Source organism: Protopterus annectens, chromosome 8.part0 (genome assembly GCF_019279795.1).
Source record: "Protopterus annectens isolate FY-2018-M chromosome 8.part0, PAN1.0, whole genome shotgun sequence".
Classification (NCBI taxonomy): domain Eukaryota; kingdom Metazoa; phylum Chordata; order Ceratodontiformes; family Protopteridae; genus Protopterus; species Protopterus annectens.
In genome coordinates this window covers 235,495,810-235,512,665 of record NC_056741.1, presented here as the reverse complement: position 1 = coordinate 235,512,665, position 16,856 = coordinate 235,495,810, and the positions used below count along the sequence as shown (strand labels likewise).

Below are 16,856 nucleotides of genomic sequence, written 5' to 3'. Positions count from 1 at the left end.
CAAGGGAATTGCCCAGTGATATAGTGGCTTGTAGGCTCTGCAATAGTAGATGCTTGGAGGTGGCAGTTAGGAGCCAGTCGTCTAGATACGGAAACACCTGGAATCCTAGACTTCTCAGGTGAGCAGTCACGACCGCCAAACATTTGGTGAACACCCTGGGGGCTGTGGTGAGACCAAAGGGCAGCGCGCGGAACTGAAAATGGCTGCCTCCTATGCTGAAGCGCAGATGTCTCCTGGACGCTTGATGTACCATGATATGGTAATAAGCGCCCTTGAGATCTATGGAGCACATCCAAACACCTTTCTCCAGCAATGGGAGAATGGTTTGTAGGGTGACCATTCGGAACTTGGACTTTTTGACTGAATGGTTTAGAATGCTGAGATCCAAAATGGGTCTCAAGTCCCCGGTCTTTTTTGGCACCAAAAAGAATCTTGAGTAAGTCCCTAATCCGATCTGGTCTGCGGGGACGGGTTGGATGATTCCTTTTTGCAGCAGCTTTGAAACTTCTGAGGCTGCAGTTTCCCGTTGACTGGGTGGCGAGTCCGGGATTTTTTTGGACTGAGGTGGAGAGTGAGAGAAAGGGATGGTGTAACCTCCGGCGATATATCGAAGCACCCATCGGTCCTGAGTGATACCCTCCCGGCTTTTAGGTGCCTCGAAAAACGACCCCCGACTGGCTCCGGAGCTGCACAGTCGGGCAATCCCTCAGGGACTGTGAAAGGCTGAAGAGCCACGAAAGGACTCGCGGTCTCCAGTGTTGCGAGGGCCTCTGCCACCTCTGGGACGGCGTCTTCCGGAAGAATTTCCCCCTCCCCTGCCTCTGGAAGGGGGATCATCCTGCTGAGAGGGGTAAGACTTCTGAGATCTACGGAACCACATTTTCCCTCCTCTTTTAGCCTTGGAATAAGGCCGAAAGGGAGTGGAAAATCATGCCCCTACGGCAGTCAAAGTCTTACCCTCCTGCTCGCAGCGGGTCAGTGTGTCCTTTACCTTGGGTCCAAACAGGGAGGACCCATCAAAGGGGGCGTCGGCAAAGGAAGATTTAAAGGCCTCCGCGAAATGACACAGGCGGAGCCAGGCTTGTCTCCGTAGAGCAATGCCTGTACCCGCCACTCTACTCGCCCCTTCGGCCGCATAAGAAATGAGCCTCATGGACGAGTTTGAAATGGACGACAGTGTAGCCAGCTGAGAGCCAACCGTCTGGGCCAGCTCCTCAGGCAGGTTACCCAAGAGGGTATCGGAAAGTTCTTTAATCAGATCCCTCTGAAATCTGGTAAAGTGCGTAAGGTAGTTCAAGGACCTTAATGTAAAGGCTGCTGAACTTAGGGTGCGCTTTCTGTACCGATCCATGCTCCTAGACTCCTTATTAGGAGGATGGACGGACGTCGAAGCCTCTGCTACATCTTGCTGGGTAGCAGATGCCACCACCAAAGCATCTACAGCCACACCTTTAGTTAGGAACTCTTTTTCAGCGGGTGCTGAGAGGAACTTATTAGGACGAGCAGGCACCGGTTCCACAGAGTCTGGGTGTTCCCACGCCCTTCGACAGATCAAATCCAAGAGCTCGTCGAGGGCGGAGACACCCAGGAGGCGGAGGGCTAAGCCCCGAAGGCCTTAAGGAACACCGACTCATCAGCAGAAGGGGGTTTGGACTGCCAGCCGCCTCATTGTTTAAGGGCTTCCAGGATGTCTGCAAAGGAGACATCATCCGAGGACGACTTAGGGGACCCTTCTGCATCATCGAGATCAGTGTCTGATGTAAGAGACTCATCAGGGGAGTCAACGTGCTTCCTCTTGCACGATCTTTTCCTGGGGGGTTCTTCCGAAGAAGCTTCAGAAGGACCTCCAGGAGGGGGGGGGAACCCCAGTGGGGGTAACCTCAGGCCCCGGGGCTCCGCTGTCTAAGGACAGGGGGACTGCCAAAGACCCAGTCTCAGTATGCAGGGAAGGAGCTGGGGAGACCGTGGAGGTAGCCAAAGATGATTTGGCTAACGCACTCCTCATAGCCCTGAAGGCGGGACCACCAGAATCCTGGGAGGGTCCCACCTCCGTGGCCACGACGGTAGACGGCACCCCCGCAGCCGACGCACCGAGAGGAAGACTTGGGACTGAAAACATCAGTCACGAAGCATCCCCCCCGGGGCCGACGGAAGAAGTCCGCGTACCGAACTCAGACTCAAGAGCCGGAGTTGGAGTAAGGGTCGAGCCCGACCCTAAAACCTCCACCGGTTCCACCAGCACCGGCTCCAACGGTGCCGAGGCTGTTGGAGGAGGAACCATAGTAGCAGGGTGGACCATCGGCTCCGAAGCTGAATGGGCTGGAGCCGAAACTAACTTTTGGAACACCGGAGACTGGAAGAGTCTTAGGAGCACCCTGTCGATGTCCGAATCAGACATCTTGGAGGATCTGGACGATACCGATCGGGTCCGAACCGATTTCTCCATCGGCTCCATAGGACTAGGGGACCGGCTCCGAATGGATTCTATAATTATCGGTTCCGAGGGAGATCTCAAGGCAATTTCCCTCGGTGCCGATGAGGACTTCGGCGCCGAAGGGGAAGAGTCTGAGCCAGCAACCCTCATCGGCTCCAATATCAGTGGAGCCGATGAAGGTGACCCGCCTCGATGCCCCAGTCCTCGGCTCCGAAACCAGAGGGTCGAGACTGGAGGCATCGAGGCAGACCGTTCCGTCCTCGGCTCCGAAGTCCGTGGAGCCGATGGAGAAGCCTGCCTAGGTTTTTTAGCAGTCGGTTCTGACAGACTGGTCGGAGCCGACGCTTTTTTCTTTTTTGAAGGAGAGGAAGAGGAAGATAAAGCCTCCTCGAAGGATGGCTTTATCAAACCTTTTAGGATTAATTTGTTCTTCCTCTCCTGGAGGACTCTTGATGAAAAGGCGTGGCACACGCTACATGACTCTTGTAGGTGCTTGGCGCCTAAACAATAAACGCACGAGGAGTGGTCGTCTGTTATGGACATCTTATAACCACACCTCGCGCACTTTTTAAACCCGGGGGGTCTATGCTCTTTGGACATGTCTAAAGATAGATAATACACCAAAAACTAGCAGTTTAAAGTTCAAAAAGAAAAATATAAAGTTTCTTTTTTTTTTTTTTTTATATACAACAATACAGTTGACAAAAACACAGAAAGGGAGGGTCAAGACCCTCTAACTTAAACGGGTACTTGACCCCCAAATAAAATGCTAGAATAGCAAATAGCAGAAGGGGAAGGCCCCTCTAACTAAAACGGGAAACCTTCCCTTAACGAAAAACACAAATTCCTCAACAAAAATATCCAATACACACTCGTATCACAACAATAGCTGTTAAAACAGCTTTTGGGTTCAAAACAAGCAAATTCCTGACAGGAAAAGCCTAAATAAAGTAGTACTTAGCCCAGCCAAGTTGAGACCACGTCTTAGCTTGTAAGCGGCAAACGAGATCTGGGGGATTAGTGGTGGTGCATCCTGGGATAAGAAATAGCTCAGCCCATGGCTCTGGCACCAAGCATCTGTTTCTGTAAGGCCCTTTTGTAGAGTATTCACATAATTTGGGGATTCAATAATGGCTCCCAGTTTGCAGTCATCTGCAAACTTTGTTAGCCAGAGTCCCTTAGTGTTGACCTGCACTTCAGAGAAGTAGATGCCAAACAAGAGCGGCCCCAGGACTGAACCCTGAGGTACTCCACTTGTCACTTGTCTGGAGCTGGATTTGGAGTCTGCTACTTTTACAGTGTGGGTTCTATCAGTAAGCCATTTAGCAACCCATTGGGTGACATAGGGATTAATGCCCAACTTAGTAAGTTTATCTATGATTCCAGAGTGGGGGATGGTGTCAAAGGCCTTGGCAAGGTCTAGATAGGCTGTGTGGACCACCTTACCCTTGTCTATGGTTCTGGAGACTGATTCAAAGAAGTCAATCAGGTTCAGGAGACAAGATCGGCCCTTCACAAACCCAAACTGGGTGGGGTCCAGTGTTTGAAGGTTGCCAATGTCTTTGTTTATAAGTTCCATGATAATACGCTCCATGGCCTTGCAGATAAGGCTTGTCAGACTGATGGGATGGTAGTTTCTGGGATCCAAGGTGGAACACCCCCTTGTGGATTGGGATAACTGTAGCTCTGCGCCACTCAGTGGGCACGAAACCTGAGGTGAGGCTATGATTAAACATGACACTTAGGTGAGGTGCCAGTTCATATTGTAGTTCATGTAGTACACAGCCCGGGATGTCATCTGGTCCCATGGATGCTGTATTCTTGGCTTTAGAGAGTGCGTTTTGTACCTGTGTGGCCGTTATTACTGGAATTTGGCAATCTTCCGGTATTGAGATGGGCCATTTAGGGGGTGAGAGGGGGGTGAAGTTGGCACTGAATCGATCTGTCAGGATATTGGCAATATCCTTCGGATCAGTATATTTAATGCCATTCTGTTTTAGCTCAGAGCAGATCTGAGCATTGCCATTTAGATTCTTGACATAGTTATAGAATGCTTTGTGGTTGTCTTTGGAATCTTTGGCAATTTTATTTTCGTAACTAGCTTTGGAGGATTTTATGAGGCATCTCAGTTTCTTACTGAGGCTAGTAAGGGAGATTTTTGCATCCTGGGATTTTCCTCTTTTCTGCAAAAGTTTCTTCCTTTTGTTGTAAAGTTTGTTTATGGCAGGGGACCACCAGATTGGCTTCCTTTTTTTGGATGAGAGCATTTTGGTTCTATTTGGGATGACACGATTCATGCATGAGTGGATGTGCTCGTACAGTTTCTTAGTGTAGGATTCAGCAGTTGAACTTTCAGTTCCCGTCTGCATGGGTGTCATGAAGTTTGTCACTTCTGACTTGAGTAGCATGAAGTTGGCTTTGGAGAAGTTTTTTATGGTGGTTTCTTTACTGGGGGGTGGGGGTGGGATGTGGATGTTAAGGGTGATTAGCTTATGGTCAGACCTGACTAACGAGGGGGTGACCATAGGTATGGAGCATTGATTTCCCATGTTGGTAATGACCAGGTCTAGGATATTGGAGCCCCTGGTGGGACTATGGATTAGTTAATCCAGGGCATTGGAATTTATGAATTCCAATAACCGTTGTGCAAAGGTGTTGGGACATAAGTAGTTTTCCCTGTTAATGGCAGGGTAGTTAAAATCACCCAGTATTAGGGTGTTTGGTTCTATCTTAATATTTTCCAGTATGTTTAGAAAGGTGTAGTGAGAATCTTGGGGTATGGTGGGGGATCTGTAGCAAGCTACAATTTGGATTGCAGTCTTACCTAGTGTTAGTTGCACTTGGAGAATTTCAGACATATTGTGTTGGCCAACTAGCCTGGTGGTGTGAATATCCTTGGTGAATATTGACACTCCTCCACCTTTAGTGTTTCGGTCCTGGTTTGGTGGCCAAAAAGTGTGGTAAGAGTTGTAGCCTGGTATTGCAGGGGTGCTCTCTGGAGCCTTGAACCAGGTCTCAGTTACTGCACAGATATCGATGTTCTCCATTTTAGGAGTGCCTTGAGAGAGTGCATTTTGAGGTTTAGACTTCTAGCATTGAGTAGCATTACCTTCAGATTTTGCATGCATGTACCTGTTACGGTGGTGGTTTTGTCCTTTGAAGTTTGCCTAAAAAAGGCACTATAGGGGTGGCAAGAGCCTTAGCCAGTAACCTGAATCCCAGGGGCGACAGGTGCAGACCATCTCTGGCAAAGCATCGTGGTCTGTCAATCATGTCATCCCAGGCAGACAGATACTGGATCCCCTTTGAATGGCACCATAAGCTTAGCCAATTGTTGAAATCAATCATTTTATCCTTATATTGTGGTATCATTCTGGGCGAAGGCAGGATGCTACTCAGGGCTAGGGTCATACCTGCCTAGGCCACATGATCCGAGAGCTCTTCCATGTCTCTTTTCACGTAGTCCAGGGAGGTACGTCTCAAGTCATTCACTCCAACATGGACAATGACAGAGTCATATTTGTACTTGTTGTGGAGTGACTTGAGTGCATGCGTTATGTGGCAGATCCTGGCACCAGACAGGCAGCTGACTGTAATTTTCTCCTTATTCAACCTGGTGAGAGGGACATCAGTGTGCCGGACTATAGAGTCACCTATGACTAAAGTGTTAGGTACATTGTCTTGCCTTAGGGGCTGTTGCTGGGTGGCACACTGGTGTTGTGAACTATGTGACACATTGGTTGTGATTGGTGTTACATTCAATAACATTTGGCAGACACACAGCTCAGTTTCTAAAAAATATTTATTCACTTGATACCACATGGTGTCTGTAGGGTGAAAAAGTAAGAGAATGCGGTTAACCTCTATGATGTCTTTACTCGGACCAACTTTAAAACAAAAGGGGGCCACATAACATGCACTTTCCAGTAGACAGCACACTGGCATTTAAACATACATGCATATTCCATATTCTCTAGTAGCTGGATCTACATTTAAGTTATTAAACAAATCCAACTGGTCCACTGAAGAGCTACATAGTCTACCTCATTTCTGCTGTGATGAATGTTTTGCAATCAAGTGCTGAGATCTTATCTAAGATCCATCTGCAAATATCTTTACAAACATACAAAAACACAATTTGGCCTCCAAACTCAATACCATACAGGACCCTTTCTGAAAGATGATGTGGAAAATAAAAAAGTCACAGATCAAACTAAAAGTTTTCTTTAAAAAAAAAATTATATATATATATATATATATATATATATATATATATATATATATATATATATATATATATATATATATATATATATATATATATATATATATATATATACATATATATATATATATATATATATCTATGGTTCTTGAGAAGAAAGCCTGATGACTATCAAGCTGTATCATCATGGGCTGAGTCTAGTGCCATGGTGACACGAATTTGGCTCACACATAAATCCTCCACTTTTCAAGGTAAAAGAGATGGTGATCTCTCTCTTTTTTTATTTTTACTTTCATGTGTTACACATATCCTAGTGACAAGTAAGATGCACTATGATTTCGTTAAGGACCTGAAATAGTACAGACAAAGGCTGAAATGGTGTATTTCAAGGCTCATATCTAATAGTATCCTGCATTTCATTACATTAAAGAATTCTTCAACAAATGACTTACAAGTGAAGGCAGGAGTCTATGAGACAAATAATAAACAAGGCAATCACAAATGTTGATGCACAGGTCACCTATATCAAATCCTTATCAAGTCATTCTATGGAAGACAGTATGAGCCAAAATGCTATGCAACAGATTTCTCTGCATGTAATATTATGGTTGTAGATATATGGTTCTTCAAATATACCAAGCATAGCACTGACCCCTGAGAAACCTTTTGGCAAGTTTAGACCAACACAGATGACTGTGGAGTGGAAATATTCAAATATGCCTCTGATAAAGAATTAGAGAAGTGCTTACTGTTTTAGTTTTTTCAGCCTGTGCATTTGGGTATCATTAACACATGTACTTTCCCATTCTAGAAGTACATGGTTTAAAGTGCCATCTGGGAGATTTCTCCTCTTTCTTATGCTCAAGTTAGAAAACTTTTTCTAACTTTTCTCAATCAGCTACAACCGTAGAGCTTCATCTCCTAGGTTTATTGGTTTCATTTCTTTTTTAATAAAACAGTATTTTATTACCATATTTTCATTTTTAAATACTGTTCAATCCCCATATATGGCACAGTTGTTATTTTCTCAGATTCCTTACACAACCATTTTATAATTAGGTGATTGTACATAACTAACAATCTAGCCTTGACAATCATTGCTTACATTCAACTTTCAATAATTTGATATTAGGAAAATAAATCCAAACATCACAAACAACCATTCCATCATGTCTCAGTCGCCACTTTGATTTAAGATTGCTCCTTAAAAAAGGACTTAAACAAACAAGTTAAATATAGCATAATTTGAGATCAAGAATTAACTACTAACCACTTTGTTTTATTTTCAAATCTTAACAACTGGGCGGGTGACTAAGCTTAGTCATTTTATTAAACTTTTAATTTGTTCACAATACTTGGAATCAGGAACTGTCCATGAGAAAACCGCAAGTGAAAATTTTGGTGAGCAATGTTTCTACAAGAAATACACTTATTAATACATTTTGGAAAGACATTACCCTTAGGGATCAATCAATAGAAAAAAATGACAATATTGATTAAAGTGACATCTTTCCTTAAAAAAATAAAAAAAGTATGAACTGTAGGCCTAAACTGGAAAACGCAGTGGTGTGATAGTAAGAAGAACTGACCAGGGTGTACACCAACACTACCTATATGAAGCTGTGTGTGCCACTAGACATTACAATGAATGCTGCTGTGACAAACACTGATCAACATATGGGGGCTACACAACTGTATAAAGCTTGTCCAAAAAAGATGCAGCTACGCTGAAGATTAACCCAAACTCTGTACTTTAATGCAGTAATGACCCTCACATGAGACAAGATCTGATGCTGCTGGAAGATGCAGGAATGTGGAAAATCAGAGTCATAACAGCAGAAAAACAGGAATTCAAATGTATGCTGTGTGTGAAACTATAATCATACATATATTAACTTAGTGAAAATACAGACATGCAAAAAAATTAAAAGTACATTCGATATTACCTATCATTAAAACTAACCCTCATATCTACAACCAAACTCAACCCCAGCTGTAATCCCAAAGTCAATGAGTTCAGCAAATATGACAGGAAGGTATTCCAACAAATGGAGTTTCAGTCAATGTGGGATTCAAACATACAAAATTTGACCAAATGATGCCCAGTCAAGTATTAAGCCTAATGGGTATATAGCACATGCATTTATGCATGATTATGTTTCTATACATTATCTACCTATATCTACATCTATATACAGTTTATAAATGTATGTATGTCTATGTATATGTATGTCTATATATATATATATATATATATATATATATATGTATGTCTATATATATATATATATATATATATATGTATATGTATGTCTATATATATATATATATATATATATATATGTATATGTATGTCTATATATATATATATATATATATATATATATATATATATATATATATATATATGGGTCTCCTTCAGTTGCCCTAACTTCCAATTGACTGACACCCATTTGACTGAAATTTCATTTGACCGACACTTCATTTGACTGACAAGTATTATTGGCAAGTAAATGGAATATGTCCCCTTCCGCACTGTAGTGCGACGCTGGAGTTAGAATATATAGTTGGGGGGTGTAAGGGGCAAAGCCCCCCACTTACTTTTGTTTTACTAAGCAATATGAAAGCAAAACCAAACAATACACTATGAAATTAACTGGGGGGCTTCGCCTCCCACACCCCCCAATGTGGGGGGCTGTGTCCCCCACACACCCCTAACTATATATTCTAACTCCAGGGTTGCACTACAGTGGGGAAGGGACATATTCCATTTACTTGCCAATAATACTTGTCAGTCATTTGGTCTCAGGCAAATGGATGTCAGTCAATTGGAAGTTAGGGCAAATGAAGTAGACCCATATATATATATATATATATATATATATATATATATATATATATATATATACAGAGACACACATATATATATATATGTATATATACAGACACACACACACACACACACACACACACACACACACACACACACACACACACACACACACACACACACACACACACACACACCTGTTAAAATGGCAGATTTTTGTTATATAAAAAATGAGACCACAATAAATCATTTCAAAACTTTTCCCACCTTTTATGTGACCTATAACCTGTACAATTCAGTTGAAAAACAAACAAATCTGTGAGGGGAAAAATATAAAAAATAAAAAATGTGCAATAAGTTGATTGCATATGTGTGCACACCCTTTAACTAATGCTTTGTTGAAGCACCTTACAGCATTTAATCTTCTTGGGTACACACCTGTCATCAATCAAAGTGAATCTGATTAACTACTACTACTACTACTATACTGTGGACTTCCCTACACACAAAATTGTGAATTAAATCTCTCCGGGTGCTCCCTCCCTGCCTTTAAGGTACAAGGACTACCTTCCTGCTATACCCGGAAGACACCACTGAATTTGCCTGCTAGCCAGGCTTCAAAGAAATACTACTATACTGTGGACTTCCCTACACAAAAAATTGTGAATGTACGTAGCCTTACTACAAATATCCTGTAGAACTATCTTTACTACCTATGTGTTAGTGTGACCTCCTGACTGCGCTTCCTAGCAGCCTACCGCAGCCCGCCAGCCACTCTCCCCACTTAGTCTCCTAACAATACACACTGCAACAGAACACTTTTAGCATATTACTTTCTGTTTTATCTCCTTGACACTAGGTGGCAGCACCTACCTACATTAAAAACTCATACATCTTTCATCTCCCAAAGGTTTTTTCCCTAAGCTTGTAGATATTTCTACTCCTACTCCCCAGTTTTATAACAGTTAAATTCCCATCCCCTCCTTGCAAATATTACTATTTACATTCTAAGTCCTCTATACTACTGTCCCCTAAAATTTCAATTATAAACCTTCTTGATTTAATTTACTAAACTGCAGTTACTGATACTTCTCACTACTCATTTCTTTTTTCTCTGCCCGCTCCGTTCGCCCTACGGGCTCACTCCGCTCCCCTACCCTGCTCCCAAATCTCACCCGCCCCCAGTATTCCTACACTTATAGTTCTATAGCCACACCCCCTCTTATGACTATCATCTTCCCTCAGGTATAAAGTCTCTTTCCACTCTCATACCCCACCCTTCTACATTTGCTCCCCTCCCCTCCAAACCCTTACCCCCTTCTACCTCCAATCATCTGATAAACCCTATATTTCCCAACCTCTTACAAATCAAATACTCCCGCACCAACTTTAATCTCACACGCCTCCACCTTCCCTACTTCTGCCTCCTTCTCTACCTACTATATCTCAAACTTATTTCTACATCTGACTCTCACTATGTATGCCTTATTGCTCACCAACCTTCTGATATTACATCTAACCCTATTACTTTAGCTCACTGCATCCCATGCACCATTACCCTATTTCCATAAACAAGCTACCAACCCACTTTCAAATTATCACTCTTACTCTAACAATGTCATCACCATCTCTCCCTCTCTTTTAGCCTCTAACATCTAACTCCCTAAGATAAAAATACCTCCTTCTTACCCCCTATCTTCAAAAAACAAGACAAAACTTATTAGATACTACCCCCCTCTCACATCAAAACCTAAAAGCTTCTCCACTACAGTACTAACAGCAGGTGACATACACCCAAATCCAGGTCCAAACTCTAACCTTACCTCTATCCCAAACACCCCTCTCACCCCAGCCCATCAAACTGCACCGCAAAAACAAATCTCCTTCTATTCTATTAATACCCGAAGCATCCTCAACAAAGTTAGTCTGTTTCATGCATGGACAGCAAATCATACCCCTGATGTCATCATAGTAACAGAAACCTGGCTTAAACCCCACAACCTAGATAATTATATTCTCCCCCTAGCTATAACATTATTCGCCTTGACCGTAACAACAAAAAGGATGGGGGAGTTGCCATAGTCTATTCCAACAATCTTACTATTTCTCACATTAACCATTCTATCCCATCTTTCTCCCCAGCAGAAACATTGGCAGTTAACCTAAAATTAAACAGTTATGCCACAATTACTATAGCAGCTACCTACATCCCTCCAGGGGACAATATTCCATTACTGGAAAACATTCTCTCCTATCTCTCCTTAAACATCCCAAATGAAACAATTCTCCTTGGTGATGTAAATATTAATTGGCTAACCCTAAATAACCCAGGTCCCCCATATAATATAAATTTATATGGATTTACCCAGCTCATTACTAAGCCAACACATTTTAACAACACCCACACCACAAATACCCTCATTGATTGGATACTTGTCTCAGCTCCTTCTAAATATCATAATCCAGAAACCCTTGCCAATACTCTGAGTGACCACTCACCCAAAAAAGTGCTAAGATACTCAACCCACCTCTCTAAACCACACAGATATATTACTAGATATAATCTCTCCAACTTCAACCCAGAAACATTCAACACTCTCATATCTAGAGTATGCTGGGACTTCCTCACCCAGCTCCCCCTAGATGAAGCTGTCATTGCTTTCAACTCTACTTTTCTGGATATTGTAAACTCATTAGCCCCACCTCATAAAATTAGGATAAAAGCAACCATATCTCCTTGGCTAACAAAAAACACAAGAACTCTCATGAAATCTAGAGATAGTCCTGTAAAAAATGGCTTCAAACTAAAGACCCAAAAGACCTACAAAGTTATAAAGAACAAAGAAATCTGGCCAAAAGGCATATCAATAAAGACAAAAAAGAATTCTATTCCAACCCCCCTTCTACTCTAAAATCTAACCCCAATAAATTCTAGAATGCTATCAATCAAATACTTCATCCTGGAAACCCTACCCCAGAAAAGACACCAGAAGAAAATGCTAACACCTTCAATTCTTACTTAGTCAAATCAATATCCAAAACTCTTTAACTCCAGTAGCTCCACTACAACTAACCCCATAAACCAAGCTTCCTACTCAACAACTACCCCTCCCAAAATCTTCTCCATGAAGCCCATCTCTACAACTTACATTTGAACCCTACTCTCCAAACTAAAACCCTGCTCAGTATCTGCTGATAACATCCCATCATACTTTCTTCAGACAGCTGCCCACTCACTTGCCCTTCCCATCTCTATCATCATAAACCGTTCAATCTCTGAATCCAAAGTACCATCCGTCTGGAAACATTTCTACACCCTGTCTATCCACAAAGGTGGTAACTCTACTGAAATCTCTAACTTTAGACCAACTGCCATCCTCTCACCTCTGTCAAAAGTTCTTGAAAAGTGCATATATACTCAAGTCATGGATCATCTCTCTCAGGAAAACCTACTTATACCAACACAACATGGTTTCCGACCAAAGCATAGCACATATACTGCACTTCTATCCTTTCTCAATACTGTCTCCCTGGTCAGAGATGACCATAAACTTATCTCCTGTCTCTTCCTCGATCTCTCAAAGGCCTTTGATACTGTTTCTCGCTCTACTATTAAACAAACTGTCTAACCTTAACTTCTCTCCTGATACAGTGGCTTGGTTTGAAAGCTACCTAAAAGATAGATTTCAATCAGTAAAATGGGACACTGCTTTATCTACTCCCCTTCCAATACACATGGGAGTCCCACAAGGATCCATTCTAGGGCCACTGCTTTTCAACATCTTCACAAACCTGCTCTGTACCTCCTGCCCACTTTCCTCTATTATCCAATACACTGATGACTCTACAGTCATTACAATAGCTAACTCTCCCTCTGAAGTCTTATCAGCTACCCAAACATCCTTTAATTCAGTTGAAACATGGCTCTCAAACAACAAACTCATCCTCAACCCTAAGAAAACAAAGCTCCTACTTTTCCTTCCCAAAACATCCAACCATATAAAATCCTCTTTTACTATCCAGTCACTCAATAACACTCCTAGTTGAATCTAGCTCAAAACTCCTTGGAATCACAATCGATGTTCAACTAAAATTCGACCTCCACATAAACAACTGTATAAGGAATACTCACATAAATTAGGCCTACTTTATAGAAATAAAAGAGTTCTCACCCAGGAAGCTAGAATAACCCTCACTCATGCCTACCTTCTTCCCTGTCTAACATATTGTTCACAAATCCTTACTAACCTAAACTCCTCTCTTCTCACTGGACTTGAGGCCACATACCATAAAGTAGAGAGATTTGCAACTCAACTATCCTATAGATCTCACCATTGTCTCTCTCTAAGATATTTAAACTGGCTTGAGTTGCCCTACCTACTCCTCCTCTCCCAGCTCCAAACCATACATGCAATTCTCTATCAACCATCTTTCTGTCCAGCCTTACACACTATTATCTCTCACTATACTCCTACAAGAAGCCTCCGAAGCTCCTCCCAAGACCACTTAAAAATCTATAAGCCAAAATCCAAAGCAGGGTGTAGCCTATACAGCTATCATACCTCTATCAAATGGAACAAACTTCCCTTCGAAATTTGAACACTCACACATCCCAAACAATTTAAACTAACTCTAAAAGAATATTTCAACAGGAACTGGATCTGCCAATGCTCAATTCCACCTTGAAAACCTTCTATTTCTCTCCACTAATCAATAGCTTTGTTCCCCTCTCTCTGAAACTTTTATTCCATCCGGACTGTTTTAATTGTAAAATTAACATTCTACTCCTATGTTGCTCTTTTATTCTAACTACTACTTTCAAAAAAAGTGCTCTGACTATTATCTACCTGTTTTTTTCTTTACATTATTCTATATATTATACTTGTATTTATGACAAAATGTAATCTGTATATTCTCAAAAATTCTCTTGTAGCCTGCTAGCTGATTGCCTTATTCCACCTGTATAATACCGGTTAATAATGACAAAATGATATCTATTTACTGGAGCTTTTCTCCCCGGGTTTCTGCTGAAAAAGGGCTTCGGCTCAGTCAGACATTCCCAGTCAACAAATGTAAAATAAATAAAAATAAATAAGTAAATACTTGAGTAGTTCTCCCAGTTAATGTTTGGTTAATTGAAATCACCCAATATTAGGGTGTTTGGTAAGACCTTTATGTTTCCCAGTGTTTCCAGAAACGCGGAATGGGGGTCCTGGGACATGGTGGGTGATCTGTAGCACGTTACAATTTGAATTGCAGTTTTGCCCATTGTTAGTTACACGTGGATGATCTCTGAAGCATCGTGCTGTGCCACTAACCTGGAGGTGTGGGTATCCTTGATGAATATGGATATGCCCCCAGTTTTTGTATTTCGGTTTGGGTTCTGTGGCCGAAATGTATGGTATGTGTTGCAGCCTGGTAGTGCTGGGGTGCTCTCTGGAGCCTTAAACCAGGTTTCTGTTACTGCACATATATCGATTTTCTCCATACTCAGGAGTGCCTTGAGTGCGTGCATTTTGAGGTTTAGACTTCTGGCATTGAGTAGCATTATCCTCAGTTTTTTTGTTACTTGTGCTATTTAGACAGTGGGTTTGTCTTTTGAGCCTTGCCTAAAAAAGGCATTATGGGGGTGGCAAGAGCTTTGGCCAGTATTCGAAAGCCTAAGGGTGACAGGTGAAAGCCGTCTCTAGCGAAGCAGCGTGGCTTGTCGAGCATGTCATCCCAGGTGGACAGACACTGGATCTCCTTTGAATGACACCAGAAACTTAGCCAATTGTTGAAATCGAGAATTTTTCTTTATACCATGGTATCATTCTTGGTGAGGGCAGGATGCTGGTCAGGGTCATACTGGCCTGGGCTACGTGATCAGAGAGCTCTTCCATGTCTCTCTTCATGTAGTCCAGGGAGGTACGGCTCAGGTCATTCACACCAACATGGACAATGACAGAGTCATATTTGTAATTGTTCTGGAGTGACCTGAGTGCTTGTGTTATGTGGTGGATCCTGGCACTCGACAGGCAGCTAACAGTAACCTTCTTCTTATTCAGCCTACTGAGTGGGATGTCAGTGTGCCTGACTATAGAGTCACCTATTATTAGTATGGTGGGTATGTTATTTTGCCTTAAGGACTGTGATTGCATGGCACACTGATGTAAAACTATTACTTGCTCTGGTCATATGAATTGGTAAAGCAAAATCTTAATGCTTCAGTTGAGAACAGCAATTAAGCTCACAGAATGTAAAGCCGAAAACAAGTGTGTTATGCAATGCCTACCCCTCCTATTCCCTCCTTTATGTAATTACAAACTGCAGTTCTGTTACCTGTGTTCTGTGCCTTGTTTAACTTTGAGTCCTACAGGGTTTGGTTACTATTACATCTTGCCAGAAAAAGACAACAAAAGATTCAGCAAGCATTTAAGATTTAGTTAAATCTAATGTAAAAATAGGAAAACTTCTAACAATTCATCAGAAACAAGAAATAATGTCTTACTTCTTTTTGAATGTTATCTCGCTGTGCCTCAACATCTGCTATTTTCTTCTGCAGTTTTAACGTTTCTTGCTCATGTTCCCAACCTTGATGGTCTGCCAACTTCTGCAGTGCCAAAAGTTCACTGGTCTTTGCAAAAAGGTCATCTTTCAGTACCATTACCTATAAGTGTTGAAAGATTATAGTAAATATCAGGTGAGAAGAACAATGCAATAAAAAGTCTTCTCTACGGAGATAAAAGCACCAGCATCTGAAAACTGTAATACTGTTAAAAGAAAAAAAATGTACACTTTATTATTTATGGAGGACAGTAGACAGAATATTCATATACACACACACACACACACACACATATATATATATATATATATATATATATATATATATATATGGTTACCTATCATTTCATCGAAAGTTCATTTCATCTAAAGTTCATTCCATCGAAAGTTCATTACATCGAAAAGCATTTGCCCCCTTCCCCAATGTTGTGCGACCCTGGAGTTGATATATATAGTTAGGGGTGGGGTGGGCACAGCCCCACATTGGGGTGTGGGGTGAAGCCCCACCTAAAATGCTTTATATATATATATATATATATATATATATATATATAAAAGATTACGTATCTCATGTTTATGAAAAGTATAACAAGACACACAACTACACAATGTATTATTTGATCTTTGAAAGACTTCTCTGCAATGGTTATTTGCTAGAATTCTCGTATTCTGAGTACTCACTCTCTGCATGGGAGCCCTGCACTGTCTTACCTCAGTACATAGCACAAGAAGCACTACAATGGTGCAGGGCATGGTGCCACTCTACAGGGATATGATGGCACATCCAGTCCCATGCTCCACAATTCAGCTTCTATGCAACT

The 16,856-nt window shown here is 41.8% G+C and overlaps 1 protein-coding gene across 1 annotated transcript in view; it reads right to left on the bottom strand.

Annotated features, from left to right (window-relative positions):
• LOC122808204 (ciliary rootlet coiled-coil protein 2-like) overlaps nt 1–16,135 on the bottom strand; it is a 116,973-nt gene extending 100,838 nt beyond the window's left edge. The window contains exon 1 of the mRNA XM_044079173.1: nt 15,980–16,135. Coding sequence (XP_043935108.1) covers nt 15,980–16,135 — 156 coding nt within the window. The remainder of the gene's footprint in view (nt 1–15,979) is intronic.
• Nucleotides 16,136–16,856: the final 721 nt, after the last annotated feature.